We start from the raw sequence: 20,233 nt of genomic DNA on the forward strand, positions 1-20,233 counted from the left end.
TTACAACATTTTACTGTTAAAATAACATTCATTTTTTACAGTGTAGGCAACTACAGCAGATTGTAAACACACTTGAGCGGAAACTAGTGACCCATATTATTTTAAATTGGAAGTATGTCATGAAGTTCAATGCAAATAGACCATCTAAAGGATTGATTTTAAATCTAGTGGTATTACAAGTGCTTCCATAGGCTCAAAAGTGATCCATTATGGTTTTCTTTACAGGTGCGTTTTGTAAAATAAAAGGTTAGTGTTGCTTTGATTTGTTTCATACAAATTAAATTGCCCAATATATCTGCACAGTCAGGGAAGGCTCTTTAGGTCGTGTAGTCAAATGTTCATTTAAATGAGGGACTGTTTACATGAACAGTGTTTTTAACTAAAAATGGAAAACTTTTTATGTGTTTTAGCCATTCATTTACACGACAATGGCATTTTGGGGGCCACAAACTTTTGAAAACGGGTTTCAAAGGGCATGTTTTTGAAAATGATAATGTTATCGTCTCTGTGTAAACCACAAAATTATATATACAGGTGCATCTCAATAAATTTAGAATGTCGTGGAAAAGTTCATTTATTTCAGTAATTCAACTCAAATTGTGGAACTCGTGTATTAAATAAATTCAGTGCACACAGACTGAAGTACTTTTAAGTCTTTGGTTCTTTTAATTGTGATGATTTTGGCTCACATTTAACAAAAACCCACCAATTCACTATCTCAATAAATTAGAATACTTCATAAGACCAATAAAAAAAACATTTTTAGTGAATTGTTGGCCTTCTGGAAAATATGTTCATTTACTGTATATGTACTCAATACTTGGTAGGGGCTCCTTCTGCTTTAATTACTGCCTCAATTCGGCGTGGCATGGAGGCGATCAGTCTGTGGCACTGCTCAGGTGTAATGGAAGCCCATGTTGCTTTGATAGCGGCCTTCAGCTCATCTGCATTGTTGGGTCTGGAGTCTCTCATCTTCCTCTCGACAATACCCCATAGATTCTCTATGGAGTTCAGGTCTGGTGAGTTTGATGGCCAGTCAAGCACAGTAACACCATGGTCATTGAACCAGCTTTTGGTACCTTTGGCAGTGTGGGAAGGTTCCAAGTCCTGCTGGAAAATGAAATCAGCATCTCCATAAAGCTTGTCAGCAGAAGGAAGCATGAAGTGCTCTAAAATTTCCTGGTAGATGGCTGCGTTGACTGTGGACTTCATAAAAACGCAGTGGACCAACACCAGCAGATGACATGGCAGCCCAAATCATCACTGACTGTGGAAACTTCACACTGGACTTCAAGCAACATGGTTTCTGTGCCTCTCCACTCTTCCTCCAGACTCTGGGACCTTGATTTCCAAATGAAATGCAAAATTTACTTTCATCTGAAAATTCATCTGAATTGTCTTTGGTTCAAAAGTGGCTTGGTACATGGAATGTGACAGTTGTAGCCCATTTCCTGAAGACATCTGTGTGCGGTGGCTCTTGATGCACTGACTCCAGCTTCAGTCCACTCCTTTTGAAGCTCTCCTAAGTTTTTAAATCGGCTTCGCCTGACAATCTTCTCAAGCCTGCGGTCATTCCTTTCACTTGTACACCTTTTCCTACCACACTTTTTCCTTCTAGTCAACTTTCCATGAATATGCTTTGGCACAGTACTCTGCGAACAGCCAGCTCTTTCAGCAATGACCCTCTGTGGCTTACCCTCATTGTAGAGGGTCAGCAGACTTCCCCATGACTGCTGTTGGGATTACTGACCTAAACCCAGTATTTATACCCTGAGAATAGTAATTTAATAGAACTTGAAATTAAATATTCTAATAATTTGAGATACTGATTTTTTGATTTTGATGAGCAACAAGCTGTAATCATCAATGAAAACAAAAAAGCCTGGAAATATTTTACTTTATGTCTAATAAATCTAGAATATATTTAAGTTTTCTTTTTTGAATTAAATTACAAAAAAAATAATAATAAAACTTTTTCACGATATTCTAATTTATTGAGATGCACCTGTGCGTGTGTGTGTGTATATATATATATATATAATATATATAATTCAGCTTTTGTGATATTCATCCTCTGAGGTGGTGTTAATTTCTTTGCAAACCAAACTTGGATTTGATTGGCTGACCTCAAACTCCAAGGGTATTCAGTGCAAAACCATAATTTCTACAGCTGCAATCATGTTTCCTCTGGTCTATAGTCTGTCATTCCCAGATCATATTGAGAGACCTTTCATTCCAGCCGCTCAGGGACATGTATTCATGAGAACAATGCTTGTTTACTACACAAGATAATCATTATCAGCTGCTATCTTTTCATCTGTTTCTCCTCCTCTTTGTTTATTCTGTCCTTCTATATTTTCACATCATTCAACGTGTTGCTATTAGTCTTTGGTAGGCTAGCCTATCAAAATTAGTGTTGGTAAATATTGTGAAGGCTTAATTCTTCAGTGATACTGTACTTTTGATGTAAGCCTGCTGGGTAGATGTTCCTCCACATAGCCCTCCTTATAGTGATCATGGTGAGATGAGTTATATCACAACACAAGGATATATTATGGCAGGATTGCTCAAACAGTAAGCCTGTTGTTCAAGATAACGCTGCAAATGGCTGCCTCAGTGTGGAGCTCTCCAATTCCTTTGCTGTTTTTGTTTGTTTATTTGTTCTGTGTTTAGTCAGTCTTTTCCTACCAGTTTCTCTAGAGACGAACTATAAGGCAACACACTCCAGACAACATTTTTCCGGCTTTTGATTATTCAGATGTTTTGTTTAAACATTCTAGTCGGAGGGGCAGCGGTTCTGTTCAAACGGTAAGCACGCTGGTTAAGCTCCGCGAATGTGGCTTCCTAGTGAATCTCCGATCTCTTCCTAACAAATCGGATGAACTACTCCTCAACCACACAAACAAAGACTTTTCAAAATGTGCTGCATTGTGCTTCACTGAAACCTGGCAGAGTGAATCCATTTCAGACGACGTGCTACATCTGCCGGGCCTCCAGCTGTTCAGAGAGGATTGCATCACGGAGTCAACGGGAAAAACAAGAAGTGGTGGACAATGCTTTTGCATTAATGAAAGTTGGTGTTCAGATGTAACAACTCTAAAGAAGATGTGCTCTCCTAATTTAGAGGTGCTCTTCATAAACTGTAAACCTTTCTACTCGCCGCGGGAGTTTTCCTCATTCATCCATACAGTGTGTGAGCGCTACAACAGCTGGCTGAACAAATAATTGAAAAGGTACCCGGACTCTCTTTTAATCATTCTTGGGGATTTTAATAAAGCAAATCTCTCCTGCGTACTGCCAAAATACAGACAGCACGTTACATGTCCCACCAGAGGCAGTACTGGACCACTGTTAAACCACAATAAAGGACGCATATTACTTTGTCCCACGTGCAGCTTTGGGACTCTCTGATCACTGTCTAGTTCATCTTATACCAACCTACAGGCAGAAACTGACATTCTTATCATTCAATAATGATAAACTATGGTTTACTGGGAAACTCAAACAGCTTTGTCAAGCCAAAGAGGATGCTTACAGAAGTGGGAATAAAATCTTGTATAACCAGGCCAGAAGCTGACTAACAAAGGAGATCAGAATGGCTAAAAGAAGCTACTGAAGAAGAAGCTGAAAAACCAGTTCTCAGCCAACAACTCGGTATCAGTCTCGACAGGTCTGAGGAACATCACCAAGTACAAGACACCACCCCCACGATCTTTGGAGAATCAACCACTATCTGGCTGAAGATATGAATGTGTCTTACTGCTGACACCCGCTCTTACCTGCACTTCACACATACACCAACACCTCCTGCTATTCAGCCTGTGCTTAAGGTCTATGTGGAGGACGTGAGCTGAGTTTCAAAAAACAGAGGACCAAAAAAGCTTCAGGCCCAGATGGTATTTCACCTGCCTGTTTAAAAGTCTGCACTGACATGGGACTGCATTTCATCCTGCATCATCCCGACAGACCTGCGATTTACGCAAGGATCTTATTTGTGGACTACAATTTGGCTTTCAACACCATCAGACCAGATCTTCTATCATACAAACTGACCCAGCTTTTCGTGCCCACCCTAATCTGTCAGTGGACCACCAGCTTTCTGACAGATAGGCAGCAGTAATGAGACTGGGGAAACTCACATCCAGGACTCTCACTATCAGCACTGGTGCTCTTCAGGGTTGCGTCCTCTCCCCACTGCTCTTCTTGCTGACTGCACCTCTAAAGACCCTTCAGTCAAGCTTCTGAAGTTTGCAGACGACACCAGAGTCATCTGCCTCATTCAGGATGGTGACAAGTCTGCATACAGACAAGAGGTTGAACAACTGGCTGTCTGGTACAGTCAGAACATCCCTGGAGCTGTATATGCTCAAAACAGTGGAGATGATAGTGGACTTCAGGAGGAACACCCCTGCACTCCCCCACTCAGCATCATGCACAGCACTGTGGAAGCAGTGGAGTCATTCAGGTTCCTGGGCACCACCATCTCTCAGGACCTGAAGTGGGACAATCACATTGACTCTATTGTGGAAAAGGCCCAGCAGAGGTTGTACTTCCTTCGCCAGCTGAGGAAGTTCAACCTGCCACAGGAGCTGCTGATTCAGTTCTACTCAGCCGTCATCGAGTCTGTCCTGTGTTCATCTATAACTGTCTGGTTTGGTTCAGCCACCAAATCGGACATCAGGAGACTACAACGGACAATCCGGACTGAGCAGAGAATTATTGGTGCCCACCCTCCAGGACCCGTACTCTTCCAGAGTGAGTAAAAGTGCAGGTAAAATCATCACAGACTCCACTCACCCTGGCCACAACCTATTCGAACTGTTGCCGTCTGGATGGTGCCTCGGATTGCTAGGCACTAGAACATCAAGGCACTTGAACAGTTTCTTCCCACAGGCTATTTCCCTCTTGTACAGTTAAATGCCTTCCAAGTGCAATACCCCACTTTTTTGTGCGATATCCTTGTAAATTTAGTCCTCTTTATTCATATTGTTATTAACAATACTGTAAATGTTCATTATCTGTAAATGTTTATTCTGACTAAACCTTATACTTTTTTAATGTATTTTTTTATTCTTAAATGTTATTATGTATTTTGTTATATTTTTATGAGTGTATTGGAAGCTTCAATACCAAGGTCAATTCCTTGTGTGTGCAAGCACACTTGGCAATAAAGCTTTTTCTGATCCTGTTTCTGTGTCACTTTCTCATTTCAGTTTCCTAAGGCAGATATCTAAACACTCTTCCAGACTGAATTGCCCCGTTCACCCCAAAATGAAAATTATCCCATAATTTACTCACCCTCAAGCCATCTTAGGTGTATATGACTATCTTCTTTCAGACAAACACAATCAGAGATATATTTAAAAATGTCCTGGCTCTTCCAAGTTTTATAATGGTAGTGAATGGGGGTCGTGTTTTGCAGCCCCAAATAAATGCATCCATCCATCATAAATATAATTCATACGGCTCCAGGGGGTTAATAAAAGCCTTCTGAAGTGAAGCGATGGGTTTTTGTAAGAAAAATATCCATATTAAAACTTTCTAATCTAAAATATCTAGCTTCCGCCAGACGACCATACATATACTGCGCAAATCGACTTGCGCCAAATGAGTAACCCTTCACGCGATGTATAACGCAGGATGTAGGAGTATCGTAAGCTTAGTAGTATCTCGCGGTTCAAACAAATAGGGCTGGGCAACAAACTCAAGCTCCTCTTCTCTTATATCGAAATCCTCCGACATTTCTCTTTAAAATTTCTCGTTTTAGACTTCTAATTTGTGACCGGTGTTTTGTTTTGCTTTGTCCTCTGTGCTTCCGCGTTCGTCATTGCTTCATGGGTTGGGTCAGAGTTCACTCTTTTGCCGCAAATCGATGCGTATGGCCCTCTGCAGGAAGCTAGTTATTTTAGTTAATAAAGTTTTAAATATGGATATTTTTCTTACAAAAACCCATCGCTTCGCTTCAGAAAGCCTTTATTAACCCCCTGGAGCCGGGTGAATTATATTTATGATGGATGGATGCATTTATTTGGGGCTTCAAAACACGCCCCCTGTTCACTACCATTATAAAGCTTGGTAGAGCAGGATATTTTTAAATATATCTCAGATTGTGTTCATCATATACACCCAGGATGGCTTGAGGGTGAGTAAATCATGGGCTAATTTTCATTTTTGGGTAAACTATCCCTTTAACAGCCCAGCCCTAGTTTTGACTGATGTACATGTTGGTTGTTTTAGTAGAGCTCAATGCAAATCACTATTATTACCGCTTATACACTTAAAAATTAAGGTTCCAAAAGGGAACCTTTTTTGCAGTGATGCCATAAAACAGGGGTGCCCAAACTCTGTCCTGGAGTGTCATGAGAGAGTTCAGCTCCAACTTGCCTCACACCTGTCTCGAAGTATCTAGTATGACTAGTAAGACCTTGATTAGCTGGTTCAGGTGTGTCTTATTTTAAATTTAGCTTCTTTTTTTTTGTTTAATTGTATTAATATTAGACTTTTTAATGAAATTCAATAATTTAATAATACTGAATTTCAAAAATACAAGCCAATAAAATAACCACACTTTTGAAAGTATTGAAAGTAACACACTAAAATTGGACAGAAAATTGGGTGGCATATATTTTCGGACATTTTTCAAAACTTACTCAGTCAGGAGCAGTGAGTAATTTATAAAGACATCGCAGCAGCAGGTTTATTAGGCTGCTGTCACTTTAAAAACTGACGTACATGACGCGGATCTGACAAACATCCTTTTATGGTCATTTAAGACTGTATTTAACTCCTTGATTGATTATGAGGATACTTGACAAAGCGGGCATTTTGGCATACTTTTGTGTGTTTTTGTCCATTCAAGCGCGAAAGAAAACTCAATGCGGCTGGTGCGCTGTCTGAAGCGGCTTTCTTTGTGCATGAGACGTGTGTGTCTGTCACACAGACAGGAGATTCACAGACTGTGTGCCAGTACAGCTTTAAATTATTTTTATCGCATTTGAATGGTTTAATAGCACTTGAATGAATTATAGTGTTATCATATAATGTAATGCTAGCTAAAGGATGATGGAAAAAAATGGATGCTGCTTTAATTGCGTTAAATATTTTTAATGCGTTAAACTGAAAAAATGAATCGCATGTGTTAACGTGTTAATTTTGAAAGTAAACCATGACAAACAACCAATTTCAGATGTAACAAAGAATCTGCAAATATTATAATGCATTTTAACTTTGGTTACAATTATTTATGAAAAAATATAATGCATTATAACATACATTATGAATACCTTTTTATAAAGGAAAGTGTTACCGAACATTTTAACAATTGAAAGAATCTTTTTCCACTCTAAAGAACCTTTTGTGCAATGGAAAGTTTCCATCATGGATGTTAAAGTTTCTTCATGGAACCATCGATGCCAATAAAGAACATTTAAAGGGTCAGTTCACCCAAAAATGAAATTTCTGTCATTAATTACTCACCCTCATGTCGTTATAATGGTGAGTAATGACATGACCCTCCCTAACCCGCAAGACCTCCGGTCATCTTCGGTGATGCTGACGCAGGAGCCGGCCAATACAGAGTTGGCGTTCTGATGTAGAACATGGAAGCGCTGAACTGCGTTCACTGCGTCAACTGCGTAGGAGACTGACAGGGAAGAGGACAAATTGTTGAATAAAGTCTTTTTTTTTTTTTTTTTTTGTAGACTAAAAGTAATCTCGTCGCTTCATAACATTAAGGTTGAACCACTGTAGTCACGTTGACTATTTTAACAATGTTTTTACTACTTCTCTGGATTTTGAATGTGGTAGTTTCATTGCTTTCTATGGGAGTTAAAAAAAAAAACCTCTCGGATTTCATCAAGAATTTCTTAATTTGTGTTCCGAAGAAGAAGTATTGTGAGTTTGGAACGACATGAGTAATTAATGACAGAAATTTCAAAATTTAAATTCAGTCATCATTTACTCATCTTCATGTCGTTCCAAACTTGTAAGGCTTTCGTTCTGAGAGGCTGCATCCTAATAAAGTCTGCATATCGCCTGCCACGTCAACATAATTAAGACATCGTGGTGACTTTTATATGCATTCAGTGTGTAAATATGATCTTTCTGACATGATGAATTCGGACATATTACTCCATTCATGTACTGTTTTTGCTTACTATATATTAGGGAAGTAGGCATTTTCAGATGCAGTGACAGCTTTCTTTTTGCTAAAAATGAGCAATATGAAAAAACGCTTTTTGTATTTACATTACAATGGTGTCGAGCTGCACAATTAATCGTTAAAAGATTGCAATCTCGATTCAAACACCCACGCGATCTCATTCCTAAAAGACAACAATCTCAATTTATCCAGAATCGTGCAGCTCTACAATGGTGCATAATCTCATATCATGAACAATTATCAATGGTTGAATCAAACTTGATAGGTTTTTTCATGTTTCATTTTTTAATTCTGTGTATAGAACAGTGAAATCACAGTAACATGAACTATCCTCGAATATAATATCTCTTTAGAGACATAGGCATGTGAGCTGTACTGACTTCACTTCATTTGGTAGTAGCTCCAGTGAGTTGTGGTTAATTTGCATGCAGTTCAATTCCCACATCATGTTGTCAGTGGTTACAGTCACTCGTGTCGTTAAAAACCAGCAGCTCTCATTGAAAATGAATGACTGCAGGTTGCTTTGTCGCTGCAAATCGCTGTCATTGTGAACACTCCTTTTGGGCTAACGAAAAGACTACCTCAAATAGTGTGGCTTGTTGAGGCCATTAAGTAACTACCCTAGTAGCAATGCCCTAGAAACCACCCAGTACGCCCTAGCAACCTCATAGCAACGTGCTGAAAACCAACCAGAACACCCTAGTATCCAGTCAAAACTTGCTAGCATCATGGAAGCAAGTTTTGCACCACATTTTCTTCGCAAAGTGTAAATCAGTGAGTAAGCAGTAAAATAGTGAAGCGCTAAAGGGAAGTGTTATTTTTTTCTTTTTTTTTTCTCACTCTGCTTCTGTGGGCTGTATGCAAACCGCGCCGTGCACAAAGCCAAAGGGTGATAAGACGCTTATTTGACTTGCTTGGTGCACCAGGAGGAAATGATGTCATCAAGCACAAGAGAGACAGGATTGTTTTGTTCAGCTCTGAAGCTGGCCAGCACAAGCCTCACATGCTCCTGCGTATTTCTGTTGATTTGTTATGCAAAGAGTGTCCAGCATTTCGGGTCTCACCGCCTATGGCTGTCTGTGAGTTGAGGGGAAATGGTGCCGCTGATGTAGTTTTAAAAATAGCCCTAGTGTTCGATGCTCTTGCACTATTACAGCCCAAACTGATACGATTTAGGGCTCCCTTTTTATCCTCCATGGATCTCAGGCAACCTCCCTAACTTTTTTAACCATGACGATAGAAAACCCCAATGTTTCTGCGGATGTTTGCAAATGCAAAAATGAGATGTACCTGTCTGTTGTTGTTCCAATGTCAGCACACAGTTGTTTTTGACAGCTGTTTCCTCTCAGTGTTTCATAGTCTGTGTCAGTTCGCAGCTTGTAAGTGACATTTTGTTTATAGACTTGCTTTACCAGACTGCGCAGGCTTAGTGTTCTGTTTTGTATACTGGTGTTTGTGCAGATAATGCGTGTTATTGTAACATTTGTGCTAGCTAACCTCTCTCCTGTTCTGTTTTCTTTCCACAGACAACAGTGAACTGAGGAGGACAACTCAGCCATACTTAAATGTGCTGCTAAAGCCTCCATATTGAAAACAAGAACTCTTTTTTTTTATATACATACTTAAAATCAAACTTCCTCCAGAGATTGAAGAAAAGATAAGGAGTTTGAGACAGGGGAGGTGGCAGAAAAGTTTCCGTCAAGGAACTGAAGATCTGTGCTCGGCAATGCCTCAGGTATAGGCCCTGTTCAAAATTGGTATCAAAATTGAAATTCAAATTGAGGTGTTTTGAAATAAGTCCCATGGTATGCTTCTGCTTCTTGCTTTCATCTTATAGCCCAGCATTAGCGGAATGGATCCTCCCTTTGGGGATGCGTTTCAAAACTGTTCTTTTGCTGACCAGGCGCTGACCAGCACAGACCTGTTGGCTAACAGTTCTGACCCAGATTTCATGTATGAACTGGTGAGTAACCCATAGTACCCACAATACCCACAGCTTTTCACATTACAGGCCCTGCACATGGCATGCAGGGAATAAAACAACAAAAAAAAAAAGATATTGTGAAATTGTACTGATTTGTGACCCTTGTTTTGTTAAAGTGCCCCTATTATGCTATTTTAAAGGTTACTAATTCTGTTTTGGAGGTCTCCTACAACAGGTTTACATGCATCAAAGTTCAAAAAACACTTTATTTTCTATAAAATACATTGCACATTACCACATTTTTCAATGACTCTCAAACGACTTGTCGAATGAATCGCTCTCTCTAAATCCCTCCTTTCCGCGAGCCTACTCAGCTCTGATTGGCCAGACAGCCCAGTCTGTTGTGATTGGTCTACCGCTTACAGCGCAAGTCGGGAAACAATTGGCCATTACTATACCTAATTCAGCACCATATGCTTCCTAAAGCTCAGCGATTGTACACACTGTAAAGACAGTAACGATGGCATCGGTTTTACCATATCAATCTGAGTGCCAGTCAGATGATGAAATACTGGATGAACTCGTTATTCAACCGAAGCCTCCATCTCAAGGACGACTTGAGCAGGACGTTTCTCAGTAATACTCTACTCAATTTGACGTTCACCATGAGATGTTGCAACTGTAATTCCTCACCATCAGCATTAACAAGTGTATGTCCATCAACAAACCGATGTGTATATTTCTAATTTATTGCTGTGCACGTTTAAACTGTATTATTAACAGTATCAATAACAGCGCATATGTTAGCCGAGCACTAACATGAATGACTGATGTAACATTAAAGTTTGTAAAACTAATCTTGCTCCATCATTACTCAAAGTAGTAAGAACGAAAGACAATCTGCATTAATGGACACAATTTTAGGTAATAGTGGCCCACAGCTGATTAGCAAAAGTATTTCAGTAAGACAGTGATAACGTGAGTTGGTTAGCCGGAGACATACACAATATAGCTAAAACACAAAACTATGTATTTTGAACACTTGGTATAAAATATATACATCAATAATTAATCATACTTACAGGTTGTGATTCTGAGGAGCAAGTTGGTCCAAATAATGCAGGTACTGTCCCATCTTTAACCACTGATTTTTCACAGCCTTATATTTTCGAAGTGAAAATAAACCGAATTTCCTTTCACAGCGCAGGCACAGCGTCTTCTCGACATGTTATCCACACGAACGAGCTACAGCGTTTGAGAGAGGTTCAAGTTTTTCGCGGGATGTCCACGCAGAACGTAGGTGGGCATTATGCAAACTTGTGACGTGTGAACTTCGCGGAAATGGGATTCGAATTACAAATGACTCGTTTAAGCGGTTTAGAGTCGATTCATTCTTTTGAGAGACAATAACTTTATTTATGAGGCACTTTCAGCTTTACATCTTTCCAGTCTGTTTACATTCACATACAGCAACATTTACACATTGCATGAAAGGTAATGTTTAAAAATCCATAATAGGGGCACTTTAAATCATGGCCACAGTTTCACTGAAATAAAAAGAGGGATTGAATTAGTACAACATGGCTGCACTTTGTCTAAAACGTTGGGATGAATTCTCAATTTTTGGCCACGCTAGCTGATTTACATGACTTCTCCAGTCCAAAAGAAACCCTAAGCCCATTTTTAAAATTAGAATACTTAAAAATATTCAAGTTGAGAACCCTGGTTCTTCAAAAGAAAAAGGTAGTGAATTAAAATAAGAAATATCTTGATGTTTAGTTACTTTAGCCTTTTTTAAACTTGCTTTGTTTTTTTTTTTGTTTTTTTTTAATCATTTAAAGTCATCTTGGGTCCCCTTTGGAAGATTGCTGAGGCCCACTATAATGCGCCCCGTGCATTGTGTATTTAACAAAATTGTATTCATTTATTTAAGTTTAAAGATTTGATTACACATTGTTCAGTTACATTTTTCAATTCACATTTATTTGTATAGCGCTTTTCTTAATACGAATCATTTCAAACTAGCTTTACAGAAACTGCACGTTCTTCAAATATTACAGTCAACAAGCCAGAGGTGACCGTGTCAAGGGTAAAAAGTGAGGTATTTGAGAAAAACTTTGAGAGGCTCCAAAATTATAAGAGGGAGCTCATCCTCTGGCAAAAAGTAATGTCCATATGGCTGTAATATACAGCTCTAAGGTAATACAAGTCATGCAATGGAAGTCATGAATTCATGAACATTGAGTGACAAATTGACTGTGAAATTTCCACAAATGGACAAGCAGTTATTAAACAAGGTTGCATCATGTACTTGTGCAGTAAAAGTTTCTAACCTCGTAAATATGTTAACAAAAAAACAGTGTGAAATGTTGAAACCTGACAGCCCATCATTAATTACAAACCCAAGGTAAAGTTTAGACATGCAACAAGATTTCCAAGGGTTATGTAATTGACACTGGGTTATTAATATCACGTGTAAAAAGCCCGCCGGTTTCTCTAGTCTGCCGTATAAAAGAAGTGACATTTTTAAATGTTCGCAGGATCGGGACATGACTTGCTGCCAGAGCCCTAGAGGAGACATTTTCACAGTAGGGGACTGCAAGGACATGGACAGCATGGATCAACCTGAGCTGGCAGACAACGAACCTGCTTACAGCTCAAACTTTGAGCAGTGGGACACGTACTGGGAGGACTTGACCAAGTACACCCGCCTCACCAGTTGTGATATCTGGGGCACCAAGGAAGTTGATTTCTTGGGCCTTGATGACTTTTCTAGCCCTTACCAGGATGAGGAAGTGATAGGTCAGACACCTACCCTTGCCCAGCTCAACAGTGAAGACTCACAGCCAGTTTGTGACACTCTTTACCATCCGGACTTGTTGGTGGGTCAAAAACAGCTTTTGTTTCCACCTCCCAACATGGTGAAGAGCACCAACAGACTCAGCAACTCTGCAACCAGCGCCTCATCGAGTCGCAACCCTCTGCCGGACTTCGCCGAGGGATCCCAGAAAGCTACCTGGCCTGTTGCCTCCAGCACTGACACGATGGCCAAGGCCCAGTTTCTGGGCGCTATCAAAGCCCCACCTGGGATTCTGGACAACATGGATTACGTTCGCAAAGCCAAGGTACGCATCAGCGTACCACGCAAGCCTTTAGTAGAGAGCTCTACCCAGCTGGTTAGTGTTTCCACCTCTCCTCCTATCGAGGAGCACGAGTCGACTGCTTCGCTGATCGCTGAGGATCCAGCCATCGCCGCTAACATGGCATCCTCCATTATCTGTGAGAAGAGAGCCGAGACTCCTAAACGAGAGGTACCAAGTGCTCCTGGTCCAGAAGTAGGCACCATGAGGACGGTGCCACACAAACTCCACTTCCCTCCAGCTGCCGGCAGTGAAACCTTGATCACTGTGAGTGCCCTTGGTTCCGACACTTCCGCCGCTGACAAAAAGAAGGAGGAAGAGCACAACTACTCGTTATTCTTAACCAGGGCAAGACTGGCAGGGAAGGCAACTGCTGACATGGAAGAAGAGGAGGAGGAGGAGGAGGAGGAGGAGGAAGAAGGCGAAGAAGAGGAAGAGGAGGAAGAGGCAGAGGGACTGGACCTAGATGATGAAGACCATGATGAAGGGTTCGGCAGTGAACACGAGCTCTCAGAGAATGAAGAGGAAGAGGAGGAGGAGGACGAGGACTATGAAGGCGACAAAGATGACTACGTTAGTGATGCATTCTCAGAGCCAGGTGCGAAACTACATGTTTTTCTTGATGCTGTTATAGCCAAATGCATAAAAACATAAAAACTGCATACTGGTATTGGTTAGGGGTGTAACGGTACACAGAAGTCACGGTTCGGTACGTACCTCGGTTTTGGGGTCACGTTTCGGTACGATTTCGGTACAGTAGGAAAAAAGATCACATTTTGGTTAAGGGCCCAGTTCTCACTATTAACTAACAATTAACTATGACCTTTGCCTCAATAAACCCCTAATTACTGCTTATTAATAGTTAGTAAGGTAGTTGTTAAGTTTAGGTATTGGTAGGATTATAGGATGTAGAATATGGTCATGCAGAATAAGTTGTTAATATCGGTTAGCAAACAGCGTTGTATTAATGTGCGCGCCCCCTTCTGGATTGGAGTGTGGATCTCCTGTGACTGACTGTATTCGTCATCTAATTGCATGAACCGAACCATGACATCCGTACCGTACTTTTTGGGATGGTCATATGTACCGTTACACCCCTGGTATTGATACAGATGTGATGCTGTTGCTCTACATTCAGAGAACTAAGCATCATAGTTCTAGACGTACAATATTTAGTGCCACCAAGCGAGTACACAGTACATTCAACACACATAGACCTACAATTAAGTGAGCAGGAAGAGTGAGTATTAACCTTAATCAGGGTAGCATTATATTTAAGTTTTGACAGAAATGAAAACAAGGCTAGGCTGAGGTAGAAGTACAGTGCGTTCAATGGATTGTACTGTTGTTTAACAGCTGACAATTGACGAATGTATTTTTGGAAAAGAAGAAAAAAAAAACTTTCAATACGCAATTCCATAAAACCGTTTTGAGAGTTGTGAAAATTAAGTGATCTAGGACTTTTATACATTGCTTGCCATTGTAAAGACTGTAAGTCTATCACTCACAGCCTTGTTTTCATCCGTGCTAAATTTAATATGGCGTAACCCGACTAAGTCTGTATCGTGTTCATTCTCCTACAATGTCATTGCCCTCAACTAGAAATGGGAAGTTTATTTTAGGACATTTAGGTACTTGGAAAAGTGCATCGTAAGGCTGTGTGAAGATAACCCACGGGAAGTGAAAGTAACAGTTGATCTTACCCAGTACTTTATTATACATTACCTTTACATTTATGCATTTGGCAGATGCTTTTATTTAAAGTGACTTAAATTGCATTCAAGGTACACATTTGATCAGTTCTTGCTTTCCCTGGGAATCGAACCCATGACCTTGGTGCCAAGCATATGCACGTAAAAGGCACAACATTTTTTGTTGTTTTTTTTGAGCGGTATTATGGAGTTAATAATTAAAATATTTTGTAAAAATGTGTGTTTCTGTGTACCTACTTAAAGGGATAGTTCACCCAAAAATGAAAATTCTGTCCTCAGTTGTTCACCCTCCTGTTGTTCCAAACCCATAGGACTTTCGTTCATGTGTTTTATTAAAATATTTTAATTTAAACCTGAGAGATTTCTGTCCCTCGATTGAGTGATCGCCTTATATGATGAACAGATTTAATTTATGCTTTTATTCACATATAAACACTGATCAACACACATACATAGTGCACAGTAAAGGGTTAGTTCACCCAAAAATGAAATTTCTGTCATTAAGTACTCACCCTCATGTCATTCCAAACCCGCAACACCTTCGTTCATCTTCAGAACACAAATTAAGATATTTTTGATGAAATCCGAGTTTTTTTTTATCTCCCATAGAAAGCAATGAAATTACCACATTCAAGGTCCAGAAAAGTAGTAAAGACATCATTAAAATATTCCATGTGTCTACAGTGGTTCAACCTTAATGTTATGAAGCGACGAGAATAGATTTTGTGCGCAAAAACAAAACAAAAATAACTTTATTCAACAATTTCTACTCTTCCCTGTCATTCTCCTACACAGTTTCTCCAGCTGGCGTAGAACCTGGATGCTCTGCAGTGTGTCTTCAACATAAACTGCGTAGGAGAATGACAAGAAAGAGTAGAAATGTTGAATAAAGTCATTATTTTTGTTTTGTTTTTGCGCACAAAAGTATTCTTGTCGCTTCATAACATTAAGGTTGAATCACTGTAGACACATGGAGTATTTTAACAATGTCTTTACTACTTTTCTGGACCTTGAATGCGGTAATTTCATTGGTTTCTATGGGAGATAAAAAACCTCTCGGACTTCATCAAAAATATCTTAATTTGTGTTCTGAAGATGAACGAAGGACTTACGGGTTTGGAGCAACATGAGGGTGAGTACTTAATGACAGAATTTTCATTTTTGGGTGAACTAACCCTTTAAATATGATAACCTGAAGCTCAACCGTACTTGATGCTCAAGAACAAACCTCGTTGGCACTTACATGTTAAGCAAGCACATTTGATTGTCTGTTTACCATATTTGATGTCTATGGAAAGTAGTAATTATTTATTTATTGTAATTTGTTATTTTAAAATGATACCTATGGGTTATATAAAATACTCTGCAAGCATGCAATATGCACAATTTACTTACACTTTTGACCATATTATGTGATTAATTACAGCAGTTTGCAATTTTAGAGTTTGTATGATGCCTTGGTGAAAACTAGTGACACTAGCTAAGAAGCCTGAAATCTTTCAGAAAGAGATTGTTGAAGTATCATAATTTGTGTCAAACCCTGAGTGTGTCCTCATCCACCCATCCTGTTGGAAACTGCAGAGACCCAAATTTCCACCTGTCGGAAAAAATAATTTGAAACGCCACTCGCTGGACCTTTTTTTTTTTTGTCTTCCAGTGTTTTGTTAGCTTGTCAGCTCAAATTAAATGAAGTTTGAATTAAAAAAAAAAGAAAGCTTCTTTTCTGGTTGCTCTGCAAACATTATGTTTGTAAACATTGTAAGTTCACCTATTGTGTAATGATACTGTAGTCTCATGTATTTGCTGTTGAAGGTAATATTTAATGAAAATATTAATCAGCAGTCTCACTGGACTGTATTCGAAAATTGTAGCATTACTGAAATACTGGTATACGTAACCGCAAGTACCAGAAGTATCAGCGCACATATTTTTCTTAAAAGTTGAGAATTATGATTATGCATTTGCTAGATTAAAATGATTTAGTGATTCTATAAATACATGTTAGGAAAAGATCATTGTTCCTTTCTTTCTTCCTCTCATTACCATCCTTTCTTTTAAACAGGATGTGACACCGATATGGTTGATGATGTCAAAGGCCTGACAGCTGGGATTTCCAGGAAGAGGGGAAAGCGTAGATACTTTTGGGAGTATAGTGAGCAGATCATCCCATCCAAACAGGAGCGCATGCTAAAACCCTCCGAATGGGACCGAGATACCCTTCCCAGCAACATGTACCAAAAGAATGGACTGCATCATGGTGAGATATTTACTGTCCATCTCATAGGTTCCCTCTTTACAATTATGGACAAAAAAAGTGGCTATTCAGTTTATGCTACAGATTATAATCACAGCAGTTCACAATATTAAAAGCTTTAGGAAGTACTAGCAATCATTTTGAACATCTTCCAATATCTCAAGCCTGATATTAATTGCCAATGCTTGACTGACTTGTTTAGGAAAATACACATTGAAGAAATCGCGGCGGACGGATGTGGAAGATCTTACTCCAAACCCCCGAAAGCTGCTTCAGATTGGCAATGAACTCCGGAAGCTCAATAAAGTTATTAGTGACCTGACGCCCGTTAGTGAATTACCCCTAACCGCTCGGCCTCGGTCTCGCAAGGAGAAGAACAAGCTTGCATCCAGGTAAAGCCTTGCTATTTGAACTACTACTTCTTTAATTTCTCGAAGCCAACACCCCAATGTTTTCTCTTAAATTTATTCTTATGCAATGCAAAACCAGCATAGATAGACTGGTCAAACTGTATTGTGGACGGTTTGTGAATAAAATGCTAAAATATAGCACACCATAAATACTAACTTAAATAGTAACTTTAATAGTATCAGTAAAGATGGAAATATTGTATACAGGTAAGTATGCAGATGAAACGACACTACTTGATTCTTCTTTTTGGTTGTTTTTTCCACCAGGGCCTGCAGGCTGAAGAAAAAAGCTCAGTATGAAGCCAACAAAGTCAAGTTATGGGGCCTTGGAACTGAATATGGTATTATATTTTGACATCGAAATCAAATATTAAAGGAAGTGCTTTAGATTGTGTATTATAGAATGTCTCTAGATTCTGTTTTGCTAACCAGGGGTGCGATTCCCAAAAGCATTGTTAGCCAACTATGGTCGCAAGTTCCGTCATTATCAGCATAGTTCAACGAGTGTTTCCCAGAATCATAGTTTCAATGAACATTCACAAACAGCATCGCATAGTTGTGTGGTTGGAGCGACAGCTCTTGAGCTGTGGTTAGAAGCATAGTTTCTTGTTTGCATGACATGTGGACTTGCCAAAAATGAAAATTATGCCATTGTTTACTCACCCTCAAGCCATCCTAGGTGTATATGACTTTCTTCTTTCAGCTAAACACAATCAGAGTTAAATTAGTTAAATTAAACTATATTCACTGGCTTCTGGTAACAGCTGTATGATGCATGACGTACTGGCGAACGCGGGAAGCACAGAGGATAGGGCAAAACAAAACCGGTCACATATTAGAAGTCTAAAACAAGCTTGAGTTTGTTGCCCAGCCCTATTTGTTTGAACCGCAAGAGGCATCTACTATCACCTAAGCTTACGCTACTCCTACATCCTGCGTCATACGTTGGGTCAGAGGTCACTCTTCCGCCGGAACTTGACTTGTGTACGGTTATAAAGTTATAAATATGGATATTTTTCTTACAAAAACGTATTGCTTCGCTTTAGAAGGCCTTTATTAACTCCCTGGAGCCGTATGGATTACTTTTATGATGAATGGATGCGCTTTTTGGGGCTTCAAAATCGAATTCAATGCCATTACAAAGCCATTATATTTTTTTAATATAACTCTGATTGTGTTCGGCTGAAAAAAGAAAGTCATATACACCTAGAATGGTTTGAGGGTAAGTAAATCATAGGACAATTTTCATTTTTGGGTGAACTATCCCTTTAATAAATCCTTATCTTTAACAAAATAAGCAAGCTGACATCCAGTTCAATCTGTATCCTTCATTTTGAATATATACAAATTTCATTCACGTCTTTTAGTTTTAGTTTTGAAGAGTGCCCATGTGTGTACGTGCTCTAGTACATAAGAATGAGTCTATGATTGAATCTGGAAATAATGCAAAATAACTGAGAAAAATGAGAATTAGTCCTCGGATGCCATGTCCATAATTTATAGCAAAAAAACTGGCATTAATTCAATCTCAAACAGACTAAAAGAATTTATTACTCCACCACCTGCGTGACATCATTAACCAACATGGTTGAACAACAAATATGCGATAATACGGTTTCGGGAAACAGCCGTGACTAGCTAGTTGATTTCTTCAACAATGCATCGTACTATTGTAGTTAAGCAGCGAGTTACGTCGTTGTTCGGGAAACGCACCCCAGTTTGAGTGTAACCACCTTGCTTACCTTTGAAACAGGGCTGTCAAGTTTTTGTGCATACTTACAACCAAGCAAATTCATCCATGTATGCCAAGAATGAAACAAAGATATGATTATCTTCTTTTTTAGATCGTTTGCTCTTTGTGATCAATGCAATCAAAGAAGAGATAGTCAACAGAGTTCAAGATATCTCAAATGACAAAGAAACAAGCATGACAGAGAAGTTGGATAAACTCATTGATGATACCCTAGGTAAGAAAATGCTGCATTACATAAAACGTCGCAAGTGCTAATTATGTGAGACCTTGTACAAGCTGTCCTCAAGTTTTCCTCAAGCACACTAGTAACAACTAGATGCATCTTACAAGCTGAGTTTCAAGAAATCTGCATGCTTTACAAGCGTTATCAAGCTGCATCCTCTCAAACAGCTGCTATCTTTGTGCCTCCAAGAATTTTAAGAGCCTCCACTTTGCTTTGCTCTGTTCGCTTTCTGTTAGGGACAATGAGCACATCACCACACCACAAATTTATCCTCATCCTACTGTTGTAGCAGTTATCAAAACAACTTTAAAAGAACATAAGATTAATGTTTTTTCATTATCACTGAAATAGTTTCTCTTAACTGGACCAAACTGAAACCATACAACAAAACAGGGTGGAAGCTCAGGAACTGATAGCATTAACGAACAAAAAAACTCTTCGGCAATGTCAGGAAAGTTTTTAGAAAAGGTAATCTTGTCAGTTCCATTACTTTGCTAAAATTGTATCGAAGTGTTAATACTAAAATTTCACAGGGCAAAAAAAAGGTCCATTGTCCACTACTAGTGTAGCGATGTATGAAGCACAGCTCACACATAAGCCACTTTAAAACAAAGCATCTTTCTGTTTGTCAACGTGGCGAATTCGCGTGACCAACT

At 39.3% G+C, this 20,233-nt stretch overlaps 1 protein-coding gene across 3 annotated transcripts in view; it reads left to right on the top strand.

Annotated features, from left to right (window-relative positions):
* Positions 1 to 20,233, top strand: part of crebrf (creb3 regulatory factor) — a 38,092-nt gene that overhangs the window by 9,329 nt on the left and 8,530 nt on the right. Inside the window, exons 1-8 of one of the 3 annotated variants that reach the window (XM_051877588.1) lie at positions 9,999 to 10,124; positions 11,170 to 11,208; positions 11,288 to 11,385; positions 12,626 to 13,823; positions 17,000 to 17,194; positions 17,394 to 17,583; positions 17,869 to 17,942; positions 19,446 to 19,568. In XM_051877588.1, coding sequence (XP_051733548.1) covers positions 12,635 to 13,823; positions 17,000 to 17,194; positions 17,394 to 17,583; positions 17,869 to 17,942; positions 19,446 to 19,568 — 1,771 coding nt within the window. In that variant the 5' untranslated portion in view covers positions 9,999 to 10,124; positions 11,170 to 11,208; positions 11,288 to 11,385; positions 12,626 to 12,634. Of the gene's footprint in view, positions 1 to 9,687; positions 9,897 to 9,998; positions 10,125 to 11,169; positions 11,209 to 11,287; positions 11,386 to 12,625; positions 13,824 to 16,999; positions 17,195 to 17,393; positions 17,584 to 17,868; positions 17,943 to 19,445; positions 19,569 to 20,233 lie in introns of those variants that run through there. The other 2 variants (XM_051877587.1, XM_051877586.1) reach the window with 2 other exon arrangements.

The sequence above is a fragment of the Ctenopharyngodon idella genome, chromosome 21, assembly GCF_019924925.1.
Source record: "Ctenopharyngodon idella isolate HZGC_01 chromosome 21, HZGC01, whole genome shotgun sequence".
NCBI classification, from domain to species: domain Eukaryota; kingdom Metazoa; phylum Chordata; class Actinopteri; order Cypriniformes; family Xenocyprididae; genus Ctenopharyngodon; species Ctenopharyngodon idella.